Below are 12,272 nucleotides of genomic sequence, written 5' to 3' on the forward strand. Positions count from 1 at the left end.
CGGCGAGGCGGGAAATGGGTATTACTCTCGGAGTCGACAGCCTGGGCAGCAGAGCGAAAAGCAAGATTCCGGTTTGGACGCATCTTTGTCACTCTTTCTCGCTTGTCTCTTCGCATCCGGAATTCTCGAAACCTTTCGCGCACAGTACGGAACAAATGTATTGCAGGTCTTCGCCTTTCTCCAAACTTTGCCGTTGACTGCATGCGCAGGTGTGACCCCTCCCATGTCCTCGACGCCCCCCAGTCGTACCTCTTCTTCTTCCTAAACGTCGCTTATCGACCCCCGGGAGGAAGCCGCTCTTCGGTTTTCCGTCGCTGCCTCGTGGATCATCGCCTGTTCCTCGCGCAAATGTGATTCTTGGTTGGTGACAATCGCCTCTTCGCCTGGTTCTTGGTCGGCCGTGTGTCTGCGTCGCCGTTCTTTCCGGGCCTCCTCTGCGGCGGCGACCTCTTCCTCCAGATGCGTGTGAATCGTTTGCAAGACGATTTGAACTCCTGTCGGCGGCACAAGAAACTCTTCTTCGCGTTCTTCTCCTTCCCCGGTCTTCTCTGTCTCGTCTGTCTCCGACGCTCGGCCGGGCGTCTCCGCTTCTGCCACCCGCCCCAAGGTCACCATGTCCCCCTGCGCAGGCAGAGCCTCCGGCCTCGTCGAAGCCTGAGGGAGGCGCTCTGTCGCTCCCTTCGCCGAGATGAAAGCCTGTCTGTGTAGCTCTTGGTGTTCCGACCGCCCTGAGAGGACGTCCATGACCTTCTCGGCGAATGAAAACTTCACTCCGTCGTCCAAGGAAGTCGACATGGCCATGCCCGCCCCGCCCGCGTTCGCGCGGCGCTTTCCAGCCAGCCACGACCACAACGACTTCGGTAAACTTGGCGCTGACTCCAGGACCGGAGATCGCGAGGCAATCTCCTCCGTTGGCTCGGCTCCAGCAACTGCCTGCGAAGGCGCTGGGACAGCTGTCAAAGGGTCCAGCGCCGTGTGTCTCTCTGGAGACGCGTGTGGGGTCGACAGGTCCGAAGCTGCATGCAGTTCCTTTCTCGAGCTCTGTTGACCCTCAGCGATGTGACTTCCCCTTTGTGCTCTCTCCACAGACATATCGACGCTCTCGCGTTCATCTCGGTCTGTCTCCCTTTCGCCGACGCCCCACTCGGTGTGTGTCTCGTCTTTCTGGTCTCCTACTAAATGGCGTTTCCGAGGCAGAATCGCCGAGAGGAAGCTGTTCCACATTCCTCGTTTCGCATGCATGTGCCTTCTCTCGCTCGCCAGCAACTCATGTCTCGCTTGCTCTCGGCCGTCAATCCCCTCTCCTGCCTCCCCACCAGCTGCCGCCTCCCCCAGGTCCTCCCATTCGTCGTCGCTGCTCACTTCTTCTTCGCCTTGTCCTGGACTTGCTGCACGTCGCCCTGTGTCTCCTTCAGTGTCTTCGCGACCCTCCCGGAGTCTGTTCGCGAGTTCCGCAAGGCGTCGCTGCGTCTCGGCGTTGTCCAGAAAGAATCTCTCCGCGAGGCACTTCAAGACGTCGAGTCTCTGCGTCCGCGTCTCGTCGATTGGCCAGTCTCCAGAGATGTCTGGGTTGAAGCGGAAGTAGACTGACTGTGGGAGCAGATCCGACAGAAGGTCGTGAACCGCCTCTGTGTTCGTCGCACAGTTGGCGAGTTGGGCAAGGAGCGTCTCCCAGCCGCCGAGTCCGAGGAGCGACGACCAGCCTGCCGGCAAAGTATCTCCTTTGTCGCTTTCGGCCGGCGTCGCGGCTTCTTCGCGGTGGTGAAGGGAGTCGCCTCGCGACGGGGAAGAAAAAGAAGAAGGAAACTTCCCCGTCCCGATGCTCACGACCAAGTCGATCGGCACATCTTCGCCGTACAGGCCGCGGGCCTCAGCGAGCGCGACTGCGGTCGGATTGTTCGCCAGCAACGCTCCATCCGAGAAGGCTTGGCCCTCCCAAAAAATCCCTGAGAAAAAGCCTGGCGCAGCCGTGGTGGCGCGCAACGCGTCCTTCACCAAAATCCGAGAAGAGCCTGCGTGGCGACTTCCGCGAGACGGCACGAGAAGAAACGAAGAAGGCGAAGGAAGAGCACACGGAGAAGAACAAGAATACGGAGAGAAGGAATCAGGTCGCCCTTGCCGGCTTGGAGACCCGCTGGCCGTGTGAGGGGGTCGAAAGAAGTAGGCAAATCGAGAAAAGACAGACTGAGAAGGGGAGTATTGAGCTGAACCTCTGCACAATCGACTGTTGTCTTGGTCTCGCGCTTCCCGCCCCGCAGCCTCTGGCTGCGGCGCTCCAGACTCCTTCGTTCCGAGCTTTCGCCACCAGTCCACGAATCCAAGGCGTCTTGCTTCTCTCTGACTCTCGCGGCCTGCCTCTGGCTTCGCGGTCGGCTCCGACGCGTCCCCGCTGTCTCCGTTCGGTGGGGTCTCTCGCCCGCGAGGTTGTGCCGCTGCCTTCGGCACGAGCCTCACAGGAAAGTTGTAGTTTCGCCAGACCATCACCTGTGTGGGATTGGGAGAAGCGACTGTGCTCACGCAGAAGACTTTGGGGCATGCAGGATCCGCGGCGAAGTCGATCATTCGGCGTCGGCCCCAGGCCCTCTCCAGAATGCCCTCCCACCCTTTCTCGTTGTACAGAGCCTGTCTGAGGACCAGGCGCGCACCGGTCACCGCCGCAGAGTCGCGCACAAAGATCTCGCGAATCAGCAAGTCGTACAGGCGCTCCGCCTCCGACACAGTCGCCTTCTCCAGGCCCAGAAGCGCCGCGATCACGCCCCCCGTCGAAGTTCCGCAGATGATGTCGAACGTCTCATGGACCTCCTGCCCGACGCAAGCCATGATCTGCTTCAACAGCGCCAGGCTCAGCACACCTCGCGTCCCCCCGCCGTCAAAACACAGAATCCGCAGGCCTCTCCGTCGCCCTGCTCGCGCCGACGGAGACACTGGAGACTGTGAAGGAGACAAGCAAGCCGGTGGCGCGACCAAGTCGAACCCCAGGGCCGCTCGAAGGATAGAGACGAAGCGAAGACGCCTGGCGAGGCGAGCAGAGGCGCGCGCATGTCGGAGCACTGGCGGAGCCACGGCGAAGGCGAGGGGCGAAGCAGGCGAAGGCTTTCGCGGGAGTTTGACTGCGCCTTGGAATTCCAAAGAAAGAGCGAAAAGCAGAAGGTACAGACCCGTGTGAGTTTGCAGAACATGCAGCCAGTCCGGCGACAGAACGCACAACTCGTAGAGCATCTCCAGACCTGCCGCCTCGCCCCTCGCGTCCCAGGAAGCCTCAGCAGCTCCTGAGGCGCTTCTGCGGCGGCGGCTCTCCACGGCGGCCCCCACTGCTCTCACCAGCAGATCCACGAGTGCTGTTCGCCCTGTCCGCTCCCGCGTCCGTTCGTCCTTCTCGCTGGCGTCTCCGCTGCGTTTCGCAGGTGTCTCTTGAGCCGAAAGAGTCCCGGCAGTCCTCGCAAGCTCGTCAGCAGTCGAAGCAATCTCTCTGGTGCGCCGAGTCAGCATGCGCAGAAGGGTGTCAAGAGATCCACTCCGGACCTCCTCGTGGCTCGACTGCGCGCCCGCGAGAAGGAGACGCAGGCCCTCCAGGCGCAACAGCTTCTCGCCGCGGTTCTGCTCCAGCTCCCGCGAAGGATCGCCTGCCAACAACGGACAAGACGGCGAGACGAAACGCGACACCCACCTAACCAACTCGGGACCTCGAAACAAAGCAACGATTTCAAATGGGGAAGGCGAAAAAGGTGGAGGAGAGCAGCGAGGAGAAGAAAGAGACGACAAAGACGCACGGTGAGACGGAGACGCCGTGGAGGCATCTGTCGCCAGCTCAGCTGGCACATAGACGCCTAGGAGTCCCCACTTATCATCGTCGCCAGTTCGCGGTTGGCCAGGTCGTCCACTCTTTCTTCTCTCTTCCTGTGTCGTGGCAATTGTGCCGCCTTCAGTGACGAAGAAGGAACGGTCGTGGATAATCTCCGCCAAGTCTGCTGCGGCTTTGTCTTGTGGCACTTGTCCTTTATCTTCCGATCCTAGAGAGTCCAGAAGCCTCCTCGACTTCCTCTCCTCCGCAAGTCGAGTGTGAGCGGCAGCCTGGCCCGTCGTCTCGTTTCTCCCTCTTCCTTCTTCCGCGTTTTCGGACGCAGTCGGTCTCGCCTCTTTTGTGTCCTCGCGCGTACTCCACGCTGCTTCTTCTCTGTCGACCTCCGTCTCCCCCAGCACCCTCTCCTCGTCCCCCTCCTGCTCGTCCCACCCCTCTCGTTCTGTCTCCCTTTCTCCGTCTCTTGCTCGCGTTTCGTCTCTCTGACTTCGCTCTGCCAGCCAAGCGGTCAGCGAGTCGAGAAGCTTCCCTCGAGGGTCAGCAGCTCCGAGGGACGTTCGGATGATCTCTGTTTCGCGAGCGGAGTCTGAGATGAGAACGGGGATCCAGACCAAGCGCGCTGTCTTCTCCCTGGCCTCCGCGTTCTCCGAACTGCACGCCTCCTTCCGCCTTGGCCCGTCGTCCACGCTTCCCCCCTCATCAGGCTCCTGGGCGCCATCTCTCGTGGAAGCCGAAGAGGACCGTAAAAAAGGCGACACAACAGAAGCGCGAAGTGTAGAAGACTGGGCAGGACAAGACCTAACGGCAGTCCATGCGTTGTCCAGCTTCGCCTCGCCTGTCGCCTGCCTGCCTGCTTCACTGGCGTCTCGTTTGTCTCTCCTGGGAAGACCCAGAAGCCGCGAAAAGAAGGAGTCCGCGGCGTGCCTATCTTTCTCGGCCGCTCCTACGCCCGCTGCTGTATCGCCCTGCGCCGCTTCTGCATGCAAAGAGCGAGAGGAGCCAGAGAGCGAGTTGGCGCCGCCGTTTGCTTCTTCTAGGTCATCGGCGGTGAACGCAGCTCTCTCTGGGAGGTCAGGCGAAGCGTCGTTCGCCGCAAACTCCTTTCGTGCCTCTCTGCTTTCTGTCTCTTCGTCGCCTGCTTCTTCAGAAGCAGAGAGAAGATGGAGGACGGCGGTTACGAGGTCGTTCTCTGCTCCTTGAGAGGCGTCGCCGTTCCCCCCGAAACGCGTCTCTCTCGCGTCGTCTGGAATCGAAGACTGTCCGTCTTCTCCAAGCGTCTCCCTGCGTTCCCTGTCCTTGTCGCCTCCTTCGCTGCCGCACCATCCACCGCGTCGCCGTTGCTGTTCTTCGTCACCACCAAGTGTTTCCTCTGCTCGCTTCTCTGTCGAGTCTTCGCGATCCGTTCTGTTCGAGGTGCTCTCTGTCTCAAGCGATTCGTATCCATCTTTCTCGCCGTTCTGTGTCTCAGCTTCGACTGCCTCGCTAGCCTTCGCTGGCTTCGTGGAACGCTTCACTTCTGTGTCGCCTCGGGTGTCTCCGCGCTCGCAAGGCTCTTGGGATTCCTCGCGCGCCTGGCCTTGTCCTTCGCTGGCCTCCCTCCGCTCCTTCTCTCCCTCTGTCGCAAAGGCGCTTCCCTCCCCTGTGTCTTGCGCATGTGCGTCCGCATCGATTCGTGCCTCCTCTGTCCATCGAAGCTCGGCACCCGTTTCCTCGCCAGCGCTCTTTGATGTTGTCTCTCCGCTACGACCACCGCTGCAGGCCTCGTCTCGGTGCGCAGATTTCGCCGTATCTCCTCTCCTGTCTTCACAGTCCCTCTCACTGCCTTCTGTGTCTCCTTCTTCCGTGTCTGTGTCTCCTTGTTGACCGCCTCGGTTTTCTTCTGTGCCGCCTCCACTCGGTTCGTCTCTCGCTCCCGTTCTCCAACCTGAGAAGGCTGATGCGTGGTGTGACTCAAGACGCAGCATCGAAGGCACGGGAGACAAACGCGAAGAAGAGGGAACGACGCTGGAGGCGTCATCGCCTAAGACTTCTTCAGCTGTCGACAGAGTGTCGCAGGGTGAATCTAGAGAAAAGACCAAAGACTTGCGGTTTGGGGAAGCCTGTGTTTCAGCAGCTCCGTCCGCGACCTCGAGGGCCTTCTCCACTCCGCGTCTCTCGGCTTTTCCTGACTGGGGATGATAGTCTCCCTCGCCTCTCTTCGCTCTCCTCACCCGCTGTTCCCTCTCCACCGAGCCGTCTCTCTCTGCTTCTCGCTTCTCCTTCAAACGCTCGAGAGCCGCCGCCAGCGCCGGGGTGCGCCTGTGCGTCTTGACTGCTCGCACCACCTTCTTCGCGAGCAGGTGAATCAGGAGTAGAGCATTTCTTCGCGCCTCTCTCTGCTGCATGCGCAGCTGCTCCAACAGTTCCTGTCGCTCGTTTTCTTTTTCTTGTGCATGTGCCTCCTCGGCTGCAGCCGCCGACACAGGAACCTCCAGTTTCCCCTTACAGAACTCGTCTTTCTTCTCATGCGCCTGTCTCCACATCCACCGGCGCCACAGGGAGGCAGGCGCGTCCTTGGCAGATCGGAGGGCGGCGACGGCGACGGAGTCCTGCTCCGAATTGGAGAGAAGAAAAGGGAGGAGAGCCGCGAATATGTCTTCGTCGAGCATTTGAAGCAGAACCACCGGCTCCTGCCGACGTCGGGCTTCCAGAGAGACAGGCGAAGCCACAGAGGTCTCCGCGATCCGAAAAAGACTCTGGACGATTTGCGAGCGAGCGGCGAGAGACAGTCCGTCCCCCCGGAAGAGCAGCGTTCGAATCAGAATGCTGCATGCTGCGAAAAGAAGAGGCAAAAAAAGCGACAGGGCTGTCGACGCAGGCGAAAAGAAGCCGAGGCTCACCACCGGGGGGTCGGCAGCACCACTCACAAAAGAACATCCACAGCAAGAAGCAGCTGTGAACACACTAAGAAGTAGTCCTCACCCTATCTGGGGACTCACCATTGAAGTGCTACAGAGTCACGCACAAAAAAAATACACAGATGTGTACATATACGTACAGATAAAAGATGCATGAATGTATATATGCATATGTACGTATTTATTTACGCACGTAGGTATTTATGCGTGTATGTATGTACACGGTTGGGAGGTCGGAGATGGTCCTCGAGAGGAGGGCAGGGACGAAGTACTGTTCCTCACTTCCACAAACGGCATGACGTATTCGATGATCTTCACTCCCATGGTCTGCAGTGAGTGCGTGCCTAAAAGGGTCCACACGCAACCTCGTTGTGGGTAAAAGAAACGGTAAACGTGACCTCTAGCTAGACAGGAGGCAGCTGATGAACCATTGAGCAAGTATTTGATCGCGGGCGCATGGTCCAACCTATGCCTATCTCTTTAAGCACAATATTCCTCGTACAGTGGATCTACTGAGCCTGTCTTTACCCGCTGAAGCAGCGATTTCCTGGAAGGTATTCCGCGTGACTTTTCTCTCTTCTGAATCGGTTTCGGTTCTTGTGGGGACTTCTTCCCGCTGGTCTTCCTTCTGTTCACTTTCGCGGATCTGTTTGTTACAGCCTCCTTCCTCTTTGTCGTGCCCGTCGTCTTTGCGGCGGGATCCTCTCTCTCGATTCTTCTCTTGGTCGTCTTCTCCTTCTCCCTCGCGCTTCACTCTCGCGCTTCCCTCACTGTCCTCGCCGCTATCTGGGTCCTCCAGGGAGAAGAGAGGCCAGCCGCGGCCCTCTCCTGGTTGCGTCCTGCGTCTGTGAAAGGCGCCGTGGTCGCGGCTGTTCTCTTCCTCTGTCCTGGGTTGCTCTGCAGATCCACACGCGAACTTGGCGCCGGCAGAAGACGTCTCCGAAGCAGCAGCGTTCTCGCGGCCCGACGACGAGCCAGCAGACGAAGCGAAAGAGAAACGAGAACCTGGAGTAAAGCCACTCGCGGCTGTTCGCCAGGCAGGTTTCGAAGAGGCAGAAGAGGAGGCCCGGTAAGGTGAAGGTGCGTCGCTGGGGAACGGCTGATACGGAGGACGGAGAGAGGAAAACGCGTGAGAGAAGGAAGAAGATGCAGCGAGAGCCGACCCGGAAGGACTGGAGAAAGATGACATGCTGAGCAACACACCTCTTTCTTCAACTTGGTACTTTCGTTCAGGATCTGACGCGAACGCATTCCCTCGGCGATCCCCAGACTCTGCCTCGTTTGAGTCGGATTCCTCCGCGGTCTCGCGGTCTCTTCTTTTACTTTCTTCGCTTCCTTCCGCGAAACTTTCCTCTCCGTCATCGACGTGAAGACTGTCTCTTCTTTCCTCTCTTCTCACATGGGCCGGGCCGGTCTCCTCAGTTGGCTTCGAACCGCTCCCTTCGTCGCTCGTGTCGACGTCACCTTCTTCGCTGCAGATGGAAGACGTCGGAAAAGGCGCACAGAAGACTTCTTCGGGAGAGAGGCAAGGCGACGAGAGCATCGCGCAGGGTGCGGGGGGAAGCGCGAGAGGCCGCGAAGCCTTCGAGGTGCCTCGGGAGGCAGACAGTGGGTCAGAAGACACAGAAAGCGTCTCTCTTCTCCCAGGCGAGTTCTTCCGAGTGGGGTCGGCCGCGTACGACTCACCCGGCCTTCCAAGTGCGAGCGAAGAGGCAAGAAGCAGAGCTGCCGGCGCGCGAACTGAGCAACTGCTGTCGTCTCTCCCGTTTCCTGCCTTTCCGTGTACATAACGGTTCGCCTCAGAGAGGAGGGCCGCGCGGGGGTCGGCTGCCCACGAAGAGTGGCGGGAGGAACGTGGAGAGGAGAGGGCGGAGAGGGAGCAGAAGAGCGAGGACGAGAACGGAGAAAAGAGAAAAGAAGAGGAGGGAACGGACCCATGGGTGCATACGGAAGAAGTCGCACGCGCGAAAGGGGACCATTCCTGTCCCCTGCGTTTCAACGCGAGCCGAAAGGAGGCCGGCCGCCTGGCATTCAAGAGAACGCGACAGGCGAGTTTGTGAGTGGAGACAGAAGAGGAGACTTTGCAGAAAGAGGGGATGCTGCGCGGGGTGCGTGTGAAGAGGGAGCGACTGAAAATGTGTGGGAGACTTTCTGCGAGAGGAAGAGACGCCAGACTGAGGGACGCGCGGTCACTCTCAGCGACCGCGTAGCAAATTGCGAGTACCACGCTGATCAAGAGGAAGACCACAAAGAGGCTAAACCGGCTCTGAGATAGAACCTTTCGACGCGGACGGTGAACATGTCTCTGAGGCGTCGGCGGAGTCGAGGACGCTCGGGAGGAAGCGGAGAACGAGCCGCCGATTTCGGCACTCTTATTAGACGTTGTCTGGGGAGAAGGCCCAGGTAAACGCCTTCGCGGGAGATGAAGGCACTCGCAAAACTTGATGCGCCTCGACAGGGGTCTCGACGCAGACACAGAGAGAACGGAAGACTGTGAGGCAGCACGAAGCGCAGAGAAAACGCTCAAGAAGGGAGCAGCCAGCGGGGACGCGGAGGCAAAGAGCTTGGAACATGCGTGCACTCGCAGCCATCGACCGCCTCGTTTGTCGCCGCAAACAGGGCGTCTTTGTTGGAGACGAAGGCTGGCGCTGTATCTCAGACATCCCACCCTCTTTCGCCTTTTCTTCGATGTCTCCTTCCTCGCTCGTCTGCCCGGCTCCTGGACTCTCTTCTGGAAACTAAACCGGTGCAAAAAACCGCGGCGCTTCTCCCGGTGCCCACTTCGACCAAGTATACATGCACCCGGGAGAACGGTGAGCGGATGTGCAGAAGAGTCGCAAACCGGGGAGCCGACGCAGGGTCCGCTGGGGTTATTCCCTGCGTGTTTCCGCATGCCTTCTCCGGTTGTTTCGTCCTCCATGCTTGTCGCTGAAGAGTTCATACAACTGAAGAGACGCGCGCGAGTATGCAGCGAAGAGCGCTGCGAATAGACCTAGAAAAAACACTCCCTGCCGCGACGCATCGTCACTCCTACCAGCGCCGCTTCCCGACCGGAAGGGTCACATCTCCTGCGCAAGTGGGCGTTGTGGAAGAAACATCAGGAAAACGGAAATGCAGTAGAAAATGTAACGAAAGGAAAGGTGGGATGGCAGCGGCTGCGTATCCGAGACAAGAGAAAATCGTATCCAAGTTGATAACCGCCGCGACCAGCAAAGAGTGCCAAAAGATGCCGCCGGGCTGGAGGGGAAAACAGTTGTAGGAGTTGGCTACAGATCGAAAAATGTTCCGCAGTTTTTCGCGCTGAAAACAGCCGTCATAGATACGAACGTACAACACAAAAAAAGGCAAAATGCATTCAGACAAACTCGCAGTTCTCTAAAATCGGACCTTGCATCTGCCCAGTCTCTCCGAGGCTCCCCGTCCGCATCGGGAGAAGGCAGGCGTCTCGTCCTGGCGGAGACACGAGAACTCTCCTTACTGCATTCCTCAGTGTCGTTTCTTTCCGAGATCAAACTGAGAAAAAGCCTCTTCTTTCCCCACCTTCGAGAACAACAAAAATCTGCCGAATGCGTACGTGCGCCCAGTAAGGCGGCGTAAAGATGCTCCGGTTAGCGGCTGTCTTGCCCGGGGTAGAGACCCTAGATGGTATACTTTCTCACGACGGGGCGACGCCTACTCCCTGCGGATCAATCCCCCTTCACACTGTTCCTGTGCCATCGGTGTGCCGTCTAGAAGTTTTCTCATCCTTTTAACGGTCAGATCTCTGCAACCACCGAAAGGGCAAACAGAGTTATGTACCTCCTGTCGTTACGTGACTGTCAGTGCATCCCCCCTCCCCCACCCCCCCTTCTTGCAGCCTGTCCTTTCGAAGCGCATTGGAAATACAAAGAATACGTGATTGGAGTTGTCACGCGTCTATGGCATGTATAACGGCAACTCTTCGTGCAGCTTAGAAACAGCCTCTTCCTGGTCGTCTTCATATAAAGAAGCTACGGGACTCCCTGTGTCTCGACGCCTGGCAGGCCCTGCCAGCTCGGGTCATTCTTGGGGCTTGGGGCTTCCAGAACAATCGAGAAAGCTACATTAGCACCGTGTCATCACCAACACCCCGAAAAAGAAGGTCACCTAAAGGGTCTGTTTCCCTCGTTTTCTGAACGCATGTTTCCTCCTGTCGGCGACAGAAAGGGATCACTGGTTGAGTTACGTGGCCTGTCGCAAGGCGCTCTTAGGGGCTTCCGCAACACAACCCCCCGTCAGATTGAACTCTCGCACATCGATGGCCAGTAAAAATCGACAGCGGAAGTCACACAACTTTAAAAATGTGCGAAAGGGAAAGTACGAAACAGCAAGAGCGATACTAAAGCGAGGGGGATGTTTCAGCGGTTTCGTGGACGGGGCGTAAATCAGCGGCGACGCCGTAGTGAAAAGACAGAAAAGCATTGTCTATGTTCACATGCCGCATTTCATCTGGTGAAATATGCTCTGTTCCGGACTCATGACAGTATGACATCCAAACAAAGGAAACAATTGCGGCGCGACGTCCCGGAAAGTTACTTTGGGGCGATTACGAGTAATGGAGAAGCATGAACTCTGGCGGCCGCAGCACGATATTCTCTGGACGCTGTCGACAAGATCTCCAACAAGCAAACTATCTCAAGAGAACCTTGCCGTTTCTCAATCGAGACAGTCTTAATAGAGTTGCGGCCAAAGCAGTTTCTAAAGTGGGAACATGCCGCTTCGAATAAAAGATTACTGTGGTCGGTGTGAGCTTGTAGTGAGGCCTTTTCAGAGGGCGTGGCCAGTCTGACAGAGCAGCTTTAGAACGCGTATGGTAACGCCTCTTTTTCCTCTGTGAAGCCTATATGCGTGTCTTGTCAAGCAAGCTGATGAGCCGGCGAATCTTCAGGGTTATGTAGCTAACACAATACAGCCTCGATCTGGTAAACAACGGTCTTCAGGATTTCGGCCAGTAGCCCAACTCGTCGTTTGAAACTCCCCAGAAAAAGCTCTCTCACCAAGTATTACTCCCACTACGACCGTAATGATTATACTAGCACCTGAGTAGTTGTTTCTTTCGCTGTTACTATGATTGGTAACGGTAAACAATTTGTTACCCTTGGAGCGTACCTAACGCTCGGTCCTAAGCCTTGTCAAGCAGTGCCCCAAATCTTTGTGAAAGGGCAAGTCTGCCGCGCAAGACATTGCGGCGCGCTCTTGCTTGCTCGGGAAATCGAAAAACGGGGCGTCAGGAAATCTCTGACATTGCCCAGTCTTTTCCACCCTTCTTGCTGCGGTGTCTTCCCACCGTCTTAGGAGACCGCTACGATGGCGTCGTTGAGTGGCGTTTCGGTGTGGTTGACCTCACAGCACTGAAACGAGAACGTTTACTTGCCTGAGCCCCAAGGCCGGCTTCGTACACGTCAGTTCATCGCCGAAACCGTTAAGGCAAAAAGAAGCACACGATCAGTGAGTTCATTGTGCTAAAGTGAACAGTATCTCTCGATCCGAATAAACGAAATCAACGGCTACTGGGCGGCTGTCATTCTGCGTTTGGCTTTTCTTATCAGCAGACCAAA

At 57.7% G+C, this 12,272-nt stretch overlaps 1 protein-coding gene across 1 annotated transcript; it reads right to left on the bottom strand.

Moving 5' to 3' along the window:
- Nucleotides 1-261: 261 nt before the first annotated feature.
- TGME49_231370 (phospholipase, patatin family protein) lies at nucleotides 262-9,589 on the bottom strand (the record flags this gene model as incomplete). Its single annotated transcript, XM_002367987.1, has 2 exons — nucleotides 262-6,611; nucleotides 7,225-9,589. The coding sequence occupies 2 exons, from the start codon at nucleotides 9,587-9,589 to the stop codon at nucleotides 262-264; spliced, it is 8,715 nt and encodes a 2,904-aa protein (XP_002368028.1).
- Between the last annotated feature and the right edge of the window lie 2,683 nt (nucleotides 9,590-12,272).

Source organism: Toxoplasma gondii, chromosome VIII (assembly GCF_000006565.2).
Source record: "Toxoplasma gondii ME49 chromosome VIII, whole genome shotgun sequence".
Taxonomy (NCBI): domain Eukaryota; phylum Apicomplexa; class Conoidasida; order Eucoccidiorida; family Sarcocystidae; genus Toxoplasma; species Toxoplasma gondii.